At 41.1% G+C, this 19635-nt stretch overlaps 3 protein-coding genes across 3 annotated transcripts in view; 2 read left to right on the top strand and 1 right to left on the bottom strand.

Moving 5' to 3' along the window:
• LOC116178749 (histone-binding protein N1/N2-like) overlaps positions 1-4270 on the top strand; it is a 33478-nt gene extending 29208 nt beyond the window's left edge. The window contains exon 3 of the mRNA XM_031498332.1: positions 3960-4270. Coding sequence (XP_031354192.1) covers positions 3960-4136 — 177 coding nt within the window. The 3' untranslated portion in view covers positions 4137-4270. The remainder of the gene's footprint in view (positions 1-3959) is intronic.
• On the bottom strand, positions 4263-9032 carry LOC116178751. Its single transcript, XM_031498336.1, has 4 exons — positions 8838-9032; positions 8707-8786; positions 8499-8658; positions 4263-4442 (listed from the first exon to the last, which is right to left on the bottom strand). Exons 1-4 carry the CDS (start codon positions 8992-8994, stop codon positions 4345-4347), a joined length of 495 nt encoding a protein of 164 aa, XP_031354196.1. The 5' UTR covers positions 8995-9032; the 3' UTR covers positions 4263-4344.
• Positions 9033-9061: 29 nt separating this feature from the next.
• On the top strand, positions 9062-9739 carry LOC116179467. The gene is made up of 3 exons (XM_031499259.1): positions 9062-9260; positions 9313-9498; positions 9545-9739. Exons 1-3 carry the CDS (start codon positions 9093-9095, stop codon positions 9737-9739), a joined length of 549 nt encoding a protein of 182 aa, XP_031355119.1. The 5' UTR covers positions 9062-9092.
• The last annotated feature ends 9896 nt before the right edge of the window (positions 9740-19635 follow it).

Here is a 19635-nt window from a genome sequence, read left to right as displayed (position 1 = left end):
GTACGTGATGCGCAATGCGATTGCAAGGATGTTATTAGCGGTGCTTTGGAGAAGGTCCAAATCTAATGTCGTTTGTAGTTTAGTTGCTCGTGCTTGTATGATGCTAATTGCGAATAATGAAAGATAATCGAGTAATCGCATGATTTTCGAAGCACTACTCCAACCTTTTTTTCCTATCTGCTTATGCATGCTGCTAACTTTTTCCTACGCTTACGCTGTTTACTATTGCGTAAAAATTGTGTAAAAATATTGCAGAAAGTAAAACCACACTGGTCTGTAAATATTAGACATAGAAATAGTGTTAGAAAACACGTGACAGGATATTCCTGGGATATTCCTAGATTGTAGCCATAGCATTTTAGTGATATTTTTATCGGAAAATTGTGCGCAGTTTTAATCCATTGTATTCATTAAAATGCAATGAACTGAAGGTCCTCTAAGGTATGGGAGGCGACAATTTTAAAATTAAGATTCCCTACCCTGATAGGTCATTTTTATTGAAACTAAAAGTCTCTACCTCCTCTCCTAAATTGTGCTTTTACACAGTTATATAATCAAATCAAGTGACAGAATGTAGTCAAACATTTTCAGTTGTATAAGATTAGGTCGATTCGTATTTTACGGAACGATTCTTTCTTGCGCTACATTCAACTGGGCGACGCTACGTGATGCCGCGCTGCAAATGTCGAATTTCTAGTGTGCATTCCCACTATGGCGGCGAACAGCGACAGAATCGCTACACCAGTGCTGGTTTTGGCTGAATGATAAGTGATATCCAGCGACGTTCGCGACATACACAAAACAAACACTCACTAAAGGTCAATTCCCACTTGCCCTGTATTCAGATCGGCGACGCGATGTCGCGCTTCAAAATGTCGCAACGCTAATGTGCATTCTCACTATGGTGACCAAGAGTGACAGCATTGCTACACCGGCCACCGTCATTCCGGCGACAAGCCATCCCGGCGACCATTTACTTCCCAGCTCCGATTATCCCGGTCATCTAAATCTCGCGATGGGCAATCCCAGTTTCGTTCGTCCCAGCAATTTGAACTATGCGATCGAGGGGATGGAAAACATTTAAGACGAGTTAAACAAATGAAGTAAATTCATGTTTATTATATTGAAACAATTTACCGGAATTAAGTTTTCTTATTTGTCATTGTATAAAGTAATTTTCCCAATCTAGATATAATGCAATCTGAATAGGGACTATAGTATCAAATTGAAATTATGCCATTTATAGTTGGGTAAAGTTTTCTGGTATCTACCTGCGTGGGTAATTTAACAACCGCTTCTACAGTATATCATTGTTTATGTCAAAAAAAACAAAAGGAAAAAAACGCTTACGAAACAATACAATCTTGACTTAATGCTCTCAAAAAGTAATGTGGGGGGTATGTGTGTTTTTTGGGTGAAATCAAAATTTCAAAATATTCGTTTGCTTTAAGAGATAGCGGAGGAAAAATAAAAAAAGTTGTTAGGGGTTAGGTAATAAAGTTATTGGTTATTCATTTTTTAAATGGAAGATCCTGTATACTGTAATGGACGTTCAAATCCTGGTCACGGCACCAAGATTCTGTAGTAACCCAGGTCCAACTCAAAACCAAAAATCTCCCGCCAAAACTAACTCAAACTCATGGCACATGATTGTCAAGTAATAAACCTGTCTAGTGATAGGGCCTTCGTTGTGTTGTGAAACGAGTTGCTCGAGTATATGTGTGTATAAATATAAGGCAAGAAGTGGGGGAGAGTCAAATTTAATTAAATACATTTTGAACAATTTAAACCTTTTTTTAAAAGTTTTTAAAATTTTGTTTATTTAATCTTTGAAATTTTTTAAATCACTTGGAATGAAAAGAGAGGGATTATATAAAAATGATTCAGAAATATTCAAACAGAATAAAAAAACAAAAAAAGTGATTCAACAAAATTACAAAAAAAATTAAAAAAGAATTTTTTGATTTTTTAGAAATCTTTTTTGAATCAATATGCAAAGTTCTTGAATTTATCTTTGTTATATTTTTGAAAGGAGAATTTAATATGCTATCTTTAAGATTAAAATATATAGGATGTTCCATTTACAAAAATGAGGTTAAGTCCGATAACTACTTTACCTGATTCCATATACTTACATTGGAAACGGTAGATTTTTCAACTAAGAAAATAGGTCAGAATAGGAAGCATCTTTCACACAAGGTCTTAAATGCATCGTTAATCCTGACATATATGAAGGAAATGTCAAAGTAATTAATTCAAAACTTCAATCAATGCTGCGGTTAAGAAATGGAACAGATGTGGTAACATACCCTAATTACACGCGTTTTGTGAAAGCTTCACACAAAGGATAAGTCAAGGGAAGTACAAGTGACCTAAGAAAATTTTTATTTCAACCCCAGATGACAGTTTCATAAGTCTATTTGAAGTAACATTACTAGCAACCTTTAAAGCACTTGGTCAAGTGTTCAAAACCGAGATCGTGATTCAGGTAGAATAAATAATTAAAAGGTTATAAGGATTATTTTGATATGAGTATTTATGTATATGGAGCTTTTTATGTATGAAAGTGAGACTGAGAACACTAATAAAAGAAGGATAAGAGCGCTACAACTTTACAACTCGATCTCACTAGCTTTCTTATTTCGAAAATGCACAGCTTTTATTCCAGACATACTTTTGTTCACGTTCGCTATGAAGCGGTATATGTGTACATTTTCTACTTATTTGCTACTGGGATGTGAAACAATTTGCCGCCGACCAAAATCAAGTAAGCAACTATGTGGTATGCTGTACCCAAGGTTGGTATATTACAGGTTGCCTCGTAACTATCGACCAATAGCAATCGAGGCGCGAATACGTCACTGGTATCCCACGATTTAAACGAAATAATAAATGCATGCAGCCATACAGCTGGAAAATTTGATGCGTAGCTATTGTTTACAGTTCTTTGATGATGTTTGAATCGTTTAACTAGTGAAACACAAATATTCATTTTATATTTTAAAATTTAGTAATTATAAATCGTTATATAATACAGTCAATCTTCGTCTGATGTACCAGTGTTTACCGTGAAAGATAAACAGCTTCATCTAACAATCAATTGCATAGTCACAGTTTATATCGTCTCTACACTTAAGTCTTCGATTTGTAGATGAGATAGGCGGTATCAACGAGACCATATGATCCTCCTGCTTCGGTCAGTTTTAAACACGTTCATCTTCTGCCGGCCCGCAAGCACTAAATAAGATGTAGGTTCCGTCAAAAAATTTGACCGGATGTCTTATTTTTCCCTAAAGCATCATTTTCTTTCATTCTCCGTAAATATCGTGACCGCCAATCAACAATGTTGCTACGTTCCATCAATAATTGAAATTGAAATTAACATTACCTAATTTAGTTATGAGTTTTATTGATTTGCCGTCACAGCAGCAGCTAGCTCTGTAGCCTTTTCCAAAGGAAATGCCCACATACTGGCAGCTTTCTGTTTGTCAAAGAATTCCACGACCCTTTTAATAATATTTCTAGGTTCTAAATGCACAGGTATAGGAGGTTCAATATTTATAACCTTACGCGTATGTCACATAAGCGGTAATGACAAGATAACGAAATTTGAGTGGCTACCAGTGACGTCACGAGCAGACGACTTGATCCCCATTATTGCAGTTACGAGGCAACCTGTAATATACCAACCTTGTGCTGTACCAACGATTTTTGCCGAAGTGCTTTGCTCATCCATATTTTACCTGCTTCAAATCTTTCTGGTTTTATTATTTATTAGACCTATGCTTGTGTTTCTCCTTTTATACAATTTACCTAATTTTTACCTGCTTATTCTAAATGACCTTCCGAAGCAACATTTAATGTAAAATAGCTTTGTCTTACAAAATCACACTCTTTTAAAGGTGTTTGCATGTTCACCTTCACTACAAATAAACACAGGTAACAACTATTAATTTTAGGCCACAATGAAACTAGTAGCAGCTATGGCATCAAAACCTGTGGCAGAAACTAAATCGTCATTTGAAGCTGGATCATCCGATAAGAAAATTTCCAATATTAGCCATCTAGTAAAACGCAAACGAAAAGACGACGATGTAAAAGAGGAGGAAAATCCATCAAAGAAAATTAGTCCCTAGTATCGTTTAATTGTTCTTACGTGAATTTGTGTTAATAGAGTTGTTATGTATTACTACACCAAGATTTGAAAGAGCTGCATTACGTTCTAGTTTTGCAAAAGTGCAAATATCGATTAAATTTAAAAGTGGTGTTATTTATTTTTTTATTATCTGAATATTTGTAATATTACTGTAATAAATTTGGTATAAAAGCATCTTCGGATTAGTGTTAGTTGTTCTTCTTTAATGTATCTTGTTGCAATTTGTTTTGATACCACATCTTCGCTCCTAAGCTGGCCACTCTTATAATTAGCACGGCTTTTGTAACTGTAAGAAAAATATTTAATTAATTGTGTTACAGTAACTGTTGGGGCGTAGGTCTATTGTTCTCAACATTTTCACTTGCCATATGAAGATTGAATGTTTTTTAATGTAATTTAAATTAATCCTTTATTTTTTTCATTTGAAACACCTTGTTTATTCTGTAAAATTGTTCAGGTGCCCTTTTTTTTAATGGCCTTGTAGAATATTTTTATTTCCACATTACTGGTATATAAGTGCTCCTGCAGGGCGCAAATTTTAACTCTGAACATACCAATCTCCTATGTTTAATTTTTAAATACACAAGTCAAGTACCCCTTAAGATATGCAACCAATCTTATATTGTTAATGCATATTGCACCAGAAAAAGAACTTGCCATGTTTTAATTGTAGAAATATAATATATAACACTGTTGGTAATTTAGCTATAATAGAGTTTGAAATTTTACACATGTCTGTATTGAGTTCTACCAATCACACCAAATGAGTAAAATGTAAAAAAGTAATTGAAAAAACACTATTAAACCACTTCAAAGACAATTACACAGTTAATATTAGCTAAACAAATTGACCGAATGAAATAACTACCAAGTTTCTTTTGTTACTCGTAGCATTGAATAATGAATTTATTATTCAATGCTCGTAGTTAACAATGCTGTTAAACCTGTATGTAAGGTGGGTTGCGTAACTGTCAGGCATATCAATGCATTGACTTGTTTGAATATAGCACAGGCATTGTTTTTTAAACAGGTTACCCCTAACGTGCAGTAGCGAAGGGGTGGGGGGGGGGGGGGACTGCTCCGAGCGGTACTTTTTGAAAGGCGGCAGCTCCTTACCCAAGTAATTCCACCATAGGAGCAGAACCTTACCTTACCGTCGAAATTGATTTTATGAGTTTGCCTCACGGAAAGTTCGTAGCGTTAGATGGTAGATACGTTATGATTCATGACAAACTATATGCTCACTATCGTTTTCTCTAATTACAGATGTAAAATTGGCTCTTTGATGGTGGAAAAACTCCCTTTAACTGGTACTAAGAAAGACTTCACATAAGCGCTCCATAAAAACAACGTTCCAACTAACTCCTTTGTAAACTTCACTTCTTTAATCCGACTTAAACATTCACTTTTATCACAACGACTCTCTAAACATTTTCTAACTTTCTTCTGACTGTTTTTTCAAAAAGTTTCGATAACGGCAAAATTGCCAAACACACACACAAAACTTAGTGCTTGTTCACAATGGACATAAGCGTAACAAAAACATAACAGATACATACATAATTCATAATGTTGAATAGTAGGTAGTAAACCAACGTATGTGTTCACAATGATTACATAATTTTTACTTTTTTTTGTAAATGTTTGCGTATGTTTTATGTCCTACCGAAACGGTACATTAGGTACCAAATTATTGCGTCACCGAAAAAAGTCACACCTGTCTATTTCGGCGATAATATGTCCTGGGAGAAGTCGACGGGGGACTTTCCGGAATGCTCGAAACTATCAATTTATTTTCTTTAGCTCGTTCGGCGGTCTGGTGTGACCACTTTGGCTTTCCCAGGAGCATAGCACATAATGAACACGGGGCTTGCGAGGAACATTCGCACATCTGTCACGGCGGTGGTTGAAGACGAAGGATTGCTTTTGTGGCACTAACTACGGATTACTCCAGATTCGCCTTAAGTAGGCATAAATGGGTTCCGTGTGGTCGGATTTGACGGCAGGCAACGGTTGCCGCCTGAATGGTGGTGTTAGCTTCGCCTCGTTTTTGCTTTCGGCAGATTTCTTGTATCTGTTCTGGTAACTGACAATACGTGCACTGCGATGTGTTCTCTTTTAGTTCGACGGAAAGTTTGAATTTCTCGAGAGATTTCCTCGATTCGGGTGCATTCTTCCGCATTCTACTGCTCTTTAGATGCGAGGATGCAATAATCCGTAAACATGGAATGTTCGTAAAGATTTGAGGAGTTAATTTCACCTGCGGAATATTCGCCCACAGGAAAATTCTCCCCGTCATATTCGCCGTCGGGAAAAGTTCCTTAGTACTTTCATAATTGATCCAAAGTTCTAAATACGAACCCACTGCCTGTTGGTTACACTTCTTTTCACTGTTTTTGTACAATGTACGCGAAGTGACTAATCATTTTCCGAATTCGATTATTTATCACTATTCTTTTAGTTACGGGTCTTTTAGTTGAGCCCACAGAAGCTCCAACGCGAATCTAAAAAATCACTATTTTGACGTGATCTTTGCGACGGCTCAAGACCGATTAATAGATTCTCTTTCTTGGAGGTTGCTAATTCTCTAATTGCAACTTTCAGCTCTTTCTCAGATGGCAGTGCGTAGGTGTGGAACTCGACCTGATTTTTCCGTACGAAATCTTGGATTACGCAGAATTCGTCCGGGCTGTCGGCAGCGATGCGAGCTTCCTTTCCTATTTGGCAATTTTGGCGGCAGTTTCGTTACCGGTGTGCATATCAGACGTGTCGGCGGAGTTCTTATTCATCGTCCGTCGTTTCGTCGGCTGGATTTTCGGTGGTGGCGGCGCTGGTGGGTTGAGGACTGGTACCTTAAATGACTGCGCTGTAGGTGCTGGTGAGGGGGTGGGCGTCCACGTCGGTAGAGTTTATCGATCTGGTGGCGGCTGTAGCGGGTTTGATGGCGGTTACCCCTTCGAGGGATATCCTGCTCTGAAAACAACACCTTACCGCTACTTCGTGCCTCTTCGGTTCGTGGGAGTTCCTTTTCACTCGGGTGTTTCACTGGTACTAGCGGTAAGATGTTCAAACCGGTTTGAAGACCACTCGCGGTAGGTAGATGAATTCACTACTTTGCCTTTAACGGTGCTGTTAAAGACTTCTTATGGAATAATAATTACTAAAGGCACCATCTATTAATTGGTTTCCTTCTGTGTTAAGTTATGCCGTGCAAAGAGTGCTACGGCGACTGTATCCTCGGATTCACGCACGTACACAGTATCGGCGACTTAATTTCGCTCTCTTGCTAGTGCCAGTCGCCCGGAGATTTTACAACTTTGGTGGACTAATGGTCTATTGGTCCATATGGAGTGAGGATACTTTTTCATTTCACTCAAAACGCTTCACCGGAAAAGTACCTCACTGCGCAAGAGCAGTTTAGAATGCCTGTTCTCGAGAAGCGTATTGGACACGAATTCTGACGACAGATACAGTATCGTCGTGTAAGATGCTAGCCGTCGTCGTCGTCGTTCGTCTAATTGTTGTAGCCACGCGGGCGGCCCGGGTTCGATTCCCAGTCGACGTAGAATTTTTTTAAATTTTATATTTTACTATTTCTACATTTGAGCAGACTAATGTTCAACGTTGACGTAGGATGTCACACAGGTCCGTAGGGGCTCGTATTTTTAGGTGTTTTATCAAAGCTTACTCTTTCTACTTCACAATAACTTTAAGCCCGATTTACATTATCGGCCACGTCACGGTGCGGTCAATTACTGTAGCGTGTATTGCTTATGAACATGCTCTGACCGTAACCTAAATGCGAATGGGCCTTCAGGAATACACGCTGCAATAATTCATTGACCTGACCGTGACGTGGTCGATAATGTGAATTGGGTTTATTTTCCGAATAAATTCCATTGTTGATCCAATCGTTGTCAAGGTACTTATTTACCAAATAAGTTTATGGGGAGATGAAAAGATTGGCCCTAAATCTCTCAATTTAATTTCGAAATTTAGTGTATCATACGAGCAGAATAGAGTGCATTGAAGAGCTATCGTTGGCCTACTTCGAATACATACATGGTGAAGTATGAATAAAAGTAATCAAATGCTTATACTTGCAAAATTCAAAGTAAATACTCGTAAGTGCTCCTTCGCACTGGGCGACTTAGCAGCGCTGCTAAGCAGAAGGACAGGACGCAGTGCAGCGCTGCTAAACCATGCTAAATAGACCAGTATGAAGGGGCAGTTACGAGTATTTACTTTGAATTTTGCAAGTATAAGCATTTGCTTACTTTTATTCATACGGGCCATGGACAGCAAGTGATATGTACTGATAGTAATTATCAGAAAAACATACCTATTGTTAAAAACATGATTCCACATGTTAGCGATCCCAGTCTCGAAGCATATTTTGCTTTAGTAAAGATATTGTAGAAGTTTAAAAACCCGTTCAGTTCTAAATGATACATATTCCAACCAGATACAGCGATCCATGGAAGTACCACATATGGATTCTCCTAGACGATTACACGAAATAAAAAGTACTAAGGCAAAAAATAACTTACAGTGTTCAAACCGTACCCCAACAGCATAGTGGATAATAGCATCAAAAACGTATCGCTTGTGTTAAAAATCAGCCATAATGCTGAAATACAACGATAATTACCAACCACTATCGAATATAGTTCACCCTTACCTGATATTCTAGTACTTGTGTTGGTATACGCAGTTGTAATTAGAGAAGAAACTAACCATAGACACATAAATTTAAGCCCGCCATAGAGACTACCTTTTTTCGCAGGTTTTTCTAGCACAGGACTGTTATCCGCAGTCTTATTTTCATAGCAATTCATTTTGGATCGAAAACTGACTGTTACACCGTCTCAAAATTTTGACATAACAATTGATTGTATTTTTTTTTGCAAAATTGATTGATATAATATTTCCGAAAATGTTCTCTTTCAAATTTAAAATGTGTAGAAGTTCCAGATTTCCGAACCCATTCCAATTTTTGGCTGCGTCGCTTAGAAGAGATCAAAGCGCTTTGAAAAAAGCCTGTCATTTTCCCTTGTTAGATTTATGTAATATGTATGGAGCATTTGTTGGACTGTTGGGCATGGTTTAAGTTGCCTTTCACGATCAGGATTTAGCATTGTATCGGCCGTTTTTAGGGAGTGTGTTTGTACGATATGTTGAAGATAGTGCAAGGCGGTCGAACGTTACCTTGCTCGTTCTATCGTGGGAAGATCGATCTCCACATCAAATGCCTAACGCCCGAACACGAAAGAGATTGTAAATTAATTAACTTGGTTCTGTCTTTTCAATCTTACGCTCTACTGGTCGCTGGCTCTACAATGGTAGTGTTCGTCTAATCACACAAATATTAATTTATTTCATTTTCAGAGAAATCCGTACTTATTTTTGCCATGGCTGGCATTATACGCTCTTGTAATCGCCGGAGATATGACAGTGGTTACCATACAACTGTTTAAGGAAGGGATCGACTTTGAGAAGCGATTCTTGATCTCGTCCATTGTATTGATTTACAATTGGCTGGCCATTTTTTGTATGTTTGTCCATATGAATGTCGGAAGATGACAATTAAAATTTCTTAATTGGTAGTATAGGACATACTGTAGGTAAGGTTTCCCTTCACTCGGACGGGTTGTTGTGTACTGTTACGAAATATGGAGACATAGCCGCCTTTACGCAGATCTCCTGACTGGGTTCACGTTTCTCAAAAAACTTCACTGTGCTCCTCCCACGGGGCATATCCGTCACAAAGAAAATATACAAAACGGTGACCCAAAAACGTTGACAGGTGCGGTTGCGGTAGCAGTCTGGAGCACAAGGCGGTGGCGTCGCCAGGTGTCCTCGTCTGATAAAGCATAAATATAGAGTAGGTACATTTTCTTCCCGATTTGGTATATGGCGTACTCCTGAGAAGGGACTTTCTATCCCGCACAGATACTTAATCATGAAAAGTGGCAATATCTTCTTTGGCAGTGTGCTGGTTTCGAGAACGAAAAATATTATACCGAGCCGTACCTACTCTGTGTCCCTGGTTGCTCCGTTGGCCTATTACCTAAGACTTTGCTGTTACCGAGTAGGCACATTTTGACCGCTTGATAGGATGCATAGACGTAATCCAACAGGAAATCCGACTCTGATTAAACAACGTTACCGACCACAAAACCTGTTTTGCAAGCAGTAATTTAACTAAGAGACATGCGGTCTGCTCGCCAAAGATATTGTTGTTTAAACTGCCCGTTTCTATATGTTGAAATAATGCCGACGATGGGAGCGAGCCAATCAGCAGTTGAAAATTTACGTGCTGTAAACGTAATTTAATAAGACACAACTGTTGTGGAACAGTTACTGATACGTCTTATAATTATGTCGCTACTTTTACGCTCTTTACGGAGCAGTTGGCCATTTTTAGTAGCGCTACATATGTCAAAGTAGGGAACGTGACATAAGACCCCAACTGTTACCGATACGCTACCTCGTAGCGTATCGGTAACTGTTGTGTCTTATGAACGAGCCCATTAGAGGTTTCAGGCGGGACATCTTGCACAATGTTTTAATTTATTTGGCTACGGCCTGAGGGAAACTCTGTCAAATGGACACAGAATTTGCTGAGTTTATTTAATGATCATTGTAATGCTAGTTTTTTTGTATTGTAAATTTAGAATTTGTGTAAGTCAGGGTTGTTATTGTATTTAATGAGCGTCAGAAATTCAGGGAACGCATAAATAAGGAAACATTTTATTTGAATATGCTTGATGAATGACTCCATTTCGTTAATAGGTCTCTAATGAAGGGTGAAAAAAAAAATAATAATACCCTTCACCCTTCATTTTATTTGAAATCGACGCAAGAAAGAATTTTTATCTGGACAAATACCTATGTCCATACAAGCCGTTATCGGACGAATTAATTGGTTGGGCGTGATAAAATAACACCTGCATGATAATCGTACGCATATGGGGATCAACAACGATGCGGATAATGAAGTATAGGTGGTGAATGCTTAAATAAGTGAGCAAGATCCAGGACGCGCGCTATATATCGTGGAGAATAACGGCGCAGACCGAATATAGCATCGGCAACTGTCGGGAACACTTATGGATTGAGATTCCTATACTGTATTCATTTTAAGAAGGTAGCGGTAGAAAGCATAGGGAGGCTTTGACCTTCACTGTGATTGGTTAAAACACGAGTCAGTATTACAATGAAACATAAAACGACTGGTGAATTTTGTAAGGTGGTAGTAACTGCCGAAGTGTCATTGGTTGTTATTGTCAAAGATTTATTTCTGTTCGCAGTGCTGAATATTTCTACAATAATTTGGTGCCGTTTTATATTTTTCTTGTGTGTGTTTATCTTCAAACACAGCGCCATCTACTACCTTCTTATAATGAATGCCAGTATAGTTCAATTGCGTAACTTAAATCTGTTTTCGAAAATTCAACCGGTTTAGGGAGTTGGTAGATGTTGCTATGGTAACCATTATTGCCACAATTGTTTCCATGGTAATTTTTACCAACCTGGTTAAACCGGTTCAATTTTCGAAAACGCTTTATATTTCTTATGATAACACTCACATAGAGACGTAACGGAGGGCACTGTCAGCGTCACGAACCGTCGAGATAAGTTTAGATACAATATTTTGACGTGACGTTACCGGTCAGTGACGTGACGTTGACGTTCCGTAAAATACGAATCGACCTCAAACCGCGCAAACTCGTTCACTGCGCGCTCGTTATGGTATAGCGCGCGGCCTGTAAGTACGCTGTTGGTGGGGTTATTTTGAAAGAGTACGTACGTCATTTTTAAGTGAAATGTTATCTTAGACCATGGACTGCTAATTGCAAGTCAAATATGGGCAATGACGTCGCCTGGGTGTATGCGAGTTTCAGGGTAAAAAAAGTCTGTCCGAAGTTGTCCGATGAGACACGATTTGAGACTGTCAACCTTTAAATTACAAACGTCAATTAATTGATAATGTACCGGGTGACCCAATAAGACTGTTCCTCGGCCATATCTCGAGAACTGTTCGTCATATGACTTAGGGGTAACAAAAATTATTGGGTAAATCGGTCATGAAGAATCGCTGGAAAATATTTTCAAGTTCTAAAAATGACCAACAGAGGGCGTAACTGCCATCTTAAATTTTAAAATTGCATTTTCTTTAAATTTCCTATAATAACCTTTTTTCACATTTTTAAAGAGAACCAGTATATCTATCATTTTCGTAAAAACAAAAAAAAAGTTATTTCAAAAACAAAGATGGTGTGGGGCGTTTAATTGTTTTTGTAATAAATCTGCTTTAACTTCCGTTTGACCGATTTTAACAAATTTGGTATTGTTGAAAAGAGCATTCCTTGGGGCTATTTTTGACAATATGACCCAAAATCCTAAAAAAATCAAAAAAATCAAATGGAATGATATGACTTTTTCTTTATAAAAAAGTAGCCTATTTGGCCATTATTTTATAATGCATCATGTTTCATTTGTTTAATTTTCTAATGCCTACCTAAAAGTGTAGAGGGTGCTTTTCTTTCACGCCATCGACAAATACCGGAAATACGTCAAATAAGATACAATTTAAGCATTTTTATTCTTTTATTTTTTTAGGATTTTGGATTATAGTGTCAAAACTAGCCCCCTGGCGGAGAAGGATTCAACTAAATTAACTATATTTTGGTTGATTCTTGTTGCCCAAGGAATGCTCTTTTACATGTTACAATCAGTCCAACGGTTAAGAAGTTAAAGCAGGTGATTGCAAAAACAATTGAACGCCCCACACCATCTTTGTTTTTAAAATTTTGTTTTTACGAAAATGATAGATAAACTGGTTCTCTTTAAAAATGTGAAAAAAGAATGTTTACTTCATTATGCGAAATTTAAAGAAAATGCAATTTTAGAATTTAAGATGGTAGTTACGCCCTCTGGTGGCAAAATCCTGGTTTCAGGACTAGTCTATGGAGGACGTTCTTTCGCAGGGAGGAGCCTGGTAGGATTCTCCTCGCATTTGGTGTCGATGAGACGTCCTATCAGGCACTCCAGCGACAGAACTTTCAGGCGCACGCGGGGGTCTCGCGCGTCACTTTTGTGACGAAAGCGGGTGCTTCGGCTGCGCAAGGTAAGGGAGAGAGCTCCACCGAAGCAGCGGGACCTAGTTCCGTTGCGACGGAGGGGGCTCAACCTCGCGGTGTTTATCTCGAAGAGGCGGCGGAATTGCTCCCGGCACCCGAAGAGATCGAGAAAGATGTCAGCGAGCTTTTGGCTCGTGTGGCGGTTCTTGGCTCCGACCAAGGGTCGGAACCGTCGGCATCGCTAACGGAGGAGGGAACCTAGTACATCAGTGATGGACAAAGTAACCTTCTTACAGAGCAATTTGCAGCACAGTAAGGGGACGACCTGTCTAATAGGTCGTCAACTTGCTGTAAAGCAGACAGGCGTATGCCTCATACAAGAACCTTGGGTTTACAAGGGACGAGTAAGAGGTCTGGGCCAGGTGGAGGACTCTCTTTATTATAAGAGGGACAGCCAACTGAACCCGAGGACTTGGATTTATGTCGATAGACGAATCGAGTCTTATCTAATGGCTGATTTCTGTTTCAGGGATCTCGTAGCTCTACGACTTCAGCTGAAAGATGACAGAGGACGGGGCAGGCACTTGGTGGTCTGCTCCGCCTATCTCCCGTACGACTCAGAAAGGGCTCCACCAACCAAGGAGCTGGCTGAGTTGATAGAGTACTGTCGAAGTAGTGGGCTCCCTCTTGTGGTTGGCTGTGATGCAAACGCACAGCATGTTGTGTGGGGCAGCACGGACACGAACTCGAGGGGCGACCACCTTCTGGAGTACTTGCAAACAACTGATTTGAATGTTTTAAATCAGGGAGCAGCCCCTACCTTCGTCACAGCGCGGAGGCAGGAGGTCATTGATCTGACGCTGGGCTCCTTTTCAATAGCTCACATGATCACGAATTGGAGAGTGTCTGATGAGCCGTCGCTTTCGGACCACAGGCATATTCTTTTCCAACTGAACCTGTCATTGCACTGCGGGCCCTGCCGGTTTCGGAATCCCCGATCCACTGACTGGGACTGCTATGTGGCAAAACTGTCGGACCGGTTGGATAGACCACCTTTGCTCTGTCGGAAAGCAGGGCAGGTGGAAGAGGCGGCCGCATTAGTAAGCGACGCCATAACAGCGTCCTATGAGGACAGCTGTAAACTGCGTACCTTTCGAGGGAAGAAGAGAACACCTTGGTGGAACTCAGACCTTGAAAAGGCTCGTAAGGAGGTTCGCAGGCTCTTTAATAGGGCCATGCGAACTAAGTTACCTGCGGACTGGGAAGATCTTAAGATCTCCCAGCGCAGGTATAAGGACCATATTCGGAGGTCGAAACGAGGATCTTGGAGGACTTTCTGTGGTAACATGGAAGGTCTTCCTGAAGTTCAAAAACTTCGTAAAATCCTTTTGAAGGACCCGGGGCAAAAGGTGGGGACACTGAGGCTTCCATGCGGTAGATATACGTCTACCGCGGGTGAGGCTCTCACATGTCTCCTGGAAACACACTTTCCAGGCTCTGGGGACTACTTAACTTCGGACCCACCAAAGGGAGCTACTCGGGTCGGTGTAAGGCCGATCAACTGGAAGGTAGCTTCCCGGGTGGTTACCGAGGGATCTCTGAGATGGGCGGTCAGCACGTTCAGCCCATTTAAGAGTGCAGGACCGGATGGGATATTCCCGGCTCTTCTACAGAAGGGCCTGGAGCCGCTGCTCTTACACTTGTTGCATCTCTTCAGAGCCTCTCTGGCTTTAGGGTATATCCCCGAAAGCTGGAGGAAGGTAAGAGTTGTGTACCTACCTAAGCCGGGTCGTGCTAAATATGACGTGGCGAAGGACTATAGGCCCATCAGCCTATCATCGTTTCTTCTAAAAACGGTGGAGAAGCTGGTGGATGCATACATAAGGAATGGCGTACTGGTTAGTAGACCACTACATCCGTTCCAACATGCTTACAGGGCTGGTATGTCCACGGAGACGGCTCTACACAGCCTGGTGTGCAGGCTGGAAAAGGGAATGTCTTCCGGGGGGATAGCTCTGGGAGCGTTTTTAGATATCGAGGGTGCGTTTAACAACACCACGTTCGATTCGATTAGTGAGGCTGCTGAGAGCTTTGGTATTGATGGGTCGATCGTAAGATGGATCCGAGCCATGCTCGAAAGCAGAGTCATTATATCCTCAATTGGGATGACGGAGATGAGCTCATCGGTTACTAGAGGATGTCCGCAGGGTGGGGTGTTGTCTCCACTTCTGTGGTGCCTGGTACTAGACGGGCTCCTCCGCATCTTGAACGAGGGGGGAGCGTATACACAGGGATACGCGGACGATCTCGCGATCGTCATAACTGGGAAGTTTCCAAACACCGTGAAAGAGCTCATGCAGGGGGCTCTCGAACAGGTGGATAGGTGGTGCAGTAGCCATGGCCTTTCCGTTAACCCGGAAAAGACCGAGGTTGTTTCATTCACGAATAGAAGGAAAGCGGATCTTGCTGGACTCGCTCTTCGAGGACGTCAACTGGGTCTGACCAGGTCAGTGAAATACCTGAGAGTCATCATTGACTCCCGCCTGACCTGGAAAGGACACATTGAGCGCATAAGCAAAAAGGCCACTGCATGTCTATGGGCATGTAGAAGGGCTTTTGGTTGTACATGGGGCTTGAACCCTCGACTGGTATACTGGCTTTACACTGCAGTGTTAAGGCCAATAATACTGTATGGTGCACTTGTGTGGTGGCCTGCCATGCGCAGGGTAACCTACAGGAAGCAGCTAGGAAAGGTCCAGCGACTCGCCTGTCTGGGAGTCACTGGAGCCCTAAAAACCACGCCAACCTTGGCCATGGAGGCACTTCTGGGCCTAGAGCCTCTACACTTAGCTGTGGAGGCAGAGGCTCGGAAGGCTTCCATACGGCTAAACGATTGGGATGAATGGAAGGATCGAGGCAGCCTTGGGCACGGGCGGATCTGGGAGGAAACCCTCAGGACCGATCCCCTCCTCGCAAGGAGGGACGTGATCCGGGCTATCTTGCTAAGACCAAAGCGTTATAAAGTAATTCTCCCGGATAGGGAGCAGTGGCTGAACTCGGATTGCTCGTTCCTCAAACCTGAGGGGCTCGTGTGGTTTACAAACGGGTCCCAAACAGAAAGGGGAACGGGCATGGGTATATATGGTGATCGACCGAGAGCCAGCGTCAGCGTCTCCCTTGGTCAGCATAGCACCGTGTTTCAGGCAGAGATGTTAGCCATCATGACCTGTGCACAGGAAAACCTCCGTAGAGGTTACCGTAACAAGCATATATACATATGCAGTGATAGTCAGGCGGCGTTGAGGGCCCTGTCGGTAGACAGGTTCCGATCAGCTACGGCGCTTGATTGCAGGCGAACCCTAGATAGATTAGGTGAGTCTAATAGGGTAAGCTTGATTTGGGTGCCAGCGCACTGCGGAATAGGGGGCAACGAAAGGGCGGACGAGTTGGCTCGCGAAGGCAGTGGTGGGGTCTTCGTCGGGCCCGAGCCTACCCTAGGGATTGCTCCCTCCGTTGTTAGGGCCAGGATTAAAGATTGGTTGACCAGTCAATTCCAGGCTCAGTGGCAACAAGTAACCGGACTCCGGCAGTCCAAGGCCTTTTTAACAGGGCCCCTTGGCAAATCGGGGTCTTCTAAGCTTCTAAAACTGAATAGAAGCCAGATTAGGAAGATCACCGGTGTCCTTACGGGACACTGGATGGTCAACTATCACCTGCATAACATTGGGCTCGCGGAGGAGTCCACGTGCAGGTTCTGTGGCGAGGCAGATGAAACTACCGAGCATGTGGTCTGTCACTGTGACGCTTTGATCAGGGACAGATATCAACTCCTTGGAGACAGATACCTGGAACCGAGGAGGGTGAAGCAACTTAGGCTAAACAGGGTCCTATCCTTCATTGAGAGGAACGGGCTCTGAACTCAGTTGCGAAGAAAGGGGGTAGGCACAATGGGCCTCTGATGTGCCTAAGTGCTGCCCGGTCGGGCTCCCCTGAGAATAGAATAGAATACGCCCTCTGGTGGTCATTTTTAGAACTTGAAAATATTTTCCAGCGATTCTTCATGACCGATATTTTTTTACCCCTAAGTCATACGACGAACGGTTCCCAAGATATGGCCGTGGAACAGTCTTATTGGGTCACCCGGTACACTTCGCGTACGTACTACGAGGTTGTAGAAGAAGCTGCTCTTTACGAATTGAATTTGTAAAAGCTGCAATGTGAAAGTGTTTCATCTTGGACAGATCACTTTAATTTGGATATTGTTTGAACTTCTGTGAATACTCACTTTTCATTTCTTGAGATCTCTTGAATTGTTTTGTTTTCTTTTGATATGTCCGTTCTGTGAACGGGTTGTGTACAAAAAGGTCGTATGTCGTCTTAGAATTTTTATTGCAGGATGCTCTAGTTGTGTTTCTGTTAGTAGGGAAAGAATGGGGGTGCGCAGATCCTCTTTGACCTTGGGTTCCGCGCATATGGGCTCTATATGGATGGGGATGCGCAGATCCTGATCAGAATCCTATGGGGACTCAATGAATCCTCTGACCTACTTTTAAAATGCGAGTGGGGTCTCAGAGAATCCTCTGACCTACTTTTAAAATGCGAGTGGGGTCTCAGAGAATCCTCGATGACCTAGTTACAACCCATTGGGGTCTCAAATGATCCTTCCTTAACGGATGGGGTCTCAAATGATCCTTCCTTAACGGATGGGGTCTCAAATGAGCCGTTTAGCTCGGGTGGGATTTCAAGCGCTCCTAAAGTATATATTTGTTTGAAAATACGTGTAATAGTAGTAGTAATGCAAAATGAATCAGCTTGCTAAACTAATTCAAGGCGCTAAAGAGAAAGCGGAAAGTGCAGAAAAGAAAGTGTCAGAAAATAAGAAGAAGAATGAAGAGCAAATCGTGCAATTAGTGGCTCAACATGTGTATCCTTTAAATAAATCGCAAACGAAGCATGTATGGATTGCCCTATCTGCAAATCACTTGTTTTCGCCCATTGTGAAAATTAGTGGCGTTAAAAATCAATCTATTTTGTTTAATGAAAATGAATGGGCAGCATTTGTGGATCAACAGGGGGTACTTACCCATTATTTTTACTCAACGGATCCCATTTGGCAGCCAATCAAGGTAAATTCAAAGGTGATTGAGTTCATAACAATTCACGAAAGGAAGGTTATCAAAATTCGCGATGAGGGACCATCGGAGGTGTATTTAGGATGGGAAAGCGTAATGGAATTGTGGAATAAGTTGGATGTTATAAAGTATCGGCTAAAGTGTTTGTCGTCTGAAGAATTTGGACATTTCTATGGGAACTTAATCACCGGAGTTGCAGAAATAGGTGGCGATCTCAAAAACAACATCATGAGTGTTTTAGAACCCTTAATGGCGATCAACTGTAATAATGCAGCTATCATGCTAGAAGTATTGGTCTCGTTACCTGGCAAAGTGGAACTTGATGTGGAGGTGGCAAAAGTATTTAAGTAATACTCATTCGTGTAGCATGTTAGTTTAGTATTTTTTGTGTAATTGACAAAATGTGGATGTGTTACGCTGCCGAAAATTGGACGAAAGCAGTTGACGCACACACGGCCGTGGAACGTTTAGTACAAGAATTGTCAGCTTTAGTGGAGGACGCAGAACACGAAGCGGTGTACGGACTAGGTCGTTTTTGTACTGAAGAAGAGTGTAATGATCTTGTTAAAAAATATAGTCGCGGTATTAAATTGTGTAATTTATTCCTGAACGGCAAATACTGTTTAACTTGTCTGAGACGTAAACTTTGTGAAGCTGGATTGGAAGGTGCCGCAGAGGATTTGAAGCATTGGGATAATTCAGATTCCAGTGACGAGGAAAATGAAGCAGAAAACGAAGGAGAAGAAGAAGAAGATAACGAAGAGCAAGATGAATGTTAGTTGCTTGCTGGATAATTTTGTAGAGTTAGAAAGGGATGCCTATAACAGACATTTCATATTTAGAAAAGTGTATCGTTTAAGACTAGCTAAAGTATACAAAACTGCTCAACGTGTATGTTATAAGTTTATTAATGGAAACGGTTGTTATAAATGTTTTAAAACGCAAATGTGTGTATTGGGTCTGAAAGACTTTGTAAAATGAAACGTGTTAGCTTTGACGAAACAAAAAATACAGTTCATGTAATAAGAGCTTGGTCCTTTGCTTACACAGAAGCAAGGAAAGGCCAATGGCAAACTGCTGCTTTAGATCGATATCGTTTTAAATGTAGAATTGAAAACACGGAATCTGTGTTAGAACCCATATTATGTAATCATATCAAAATGTCCCAACTGTACAATAAATAAAGTAAAAAAAATATATTTTGTTTATTTAATAAAAATTACTGCATTACATAGGTGTTATAAATGTAATAGACGTTAGA

The sequence above is a fragment of the Photinus pyralis genome, unplaced genomic scaffold (genome assembly GCF_008802855.1).
Source record: "Photinus pyralis isolate 1611_PpyrPB1 unplaced genomic scaffold, Ppyr1.3 Ppyr1.4_LG8, whole genome shotgun sequence".
Taxonomy (NCBI): domain Eukaryota; kingdom Metazoa; phylum Arthropoda; class Insecta; order Coleoptera; family Lampyridae; genus Photinus; species Photinus pyralis.
This window is presented reverse-complemented; position numbering and strand designations above follow the sequence as displayed.

Excerpts from the sequence above, each read along its gene's own strand:
- LOC116178751 (XM_031498336.1), bottom strand. The coding sequence starts at position 8,994 with ATGAATTGCTATGAAAATAAGACTGCGGATAACAGTCCTGTGCTAGAA. Across the intron at positions 8,787-8,837 it reads CACAAGTACTAGAATATCAG|CATTATGGCTGATTTTTAAC; the intron begins GTAAGGGTGAAC and ends GTTGTATTTCAG. Across the intron at positions 8,659-8,706 it reads TGGGGTACGGTTTGAACACT|GAGAATCCATATGTGGTACT; the intron begins GTAAGTTATTTT and ends GTAATCGTCTAG.
- LOC116179467 (XM_031499259.1), top strand. The coding sequence starts at position 9,093 with ATGTTCTCTTTCAAATTTAAAATGTGTAGAAGTTCCAGATTTCCGAAC. Across the intron at positions 9,261-9,312 it reads TTGTTGGACTGTTGGGCATG|GGAGTGTGTTTGTACGATAT; the intron begins GTTTAAGTTGCC and ends GGCCGTTTTTAG. Across the intron at positions 9,499-9,544 it reads TGGTCGCTGGCTCTACAATG|AGAAATCCGTACTTATTTTT; the intron begins GTAGTGTTCGTC and ends TTTCATTTTCAG.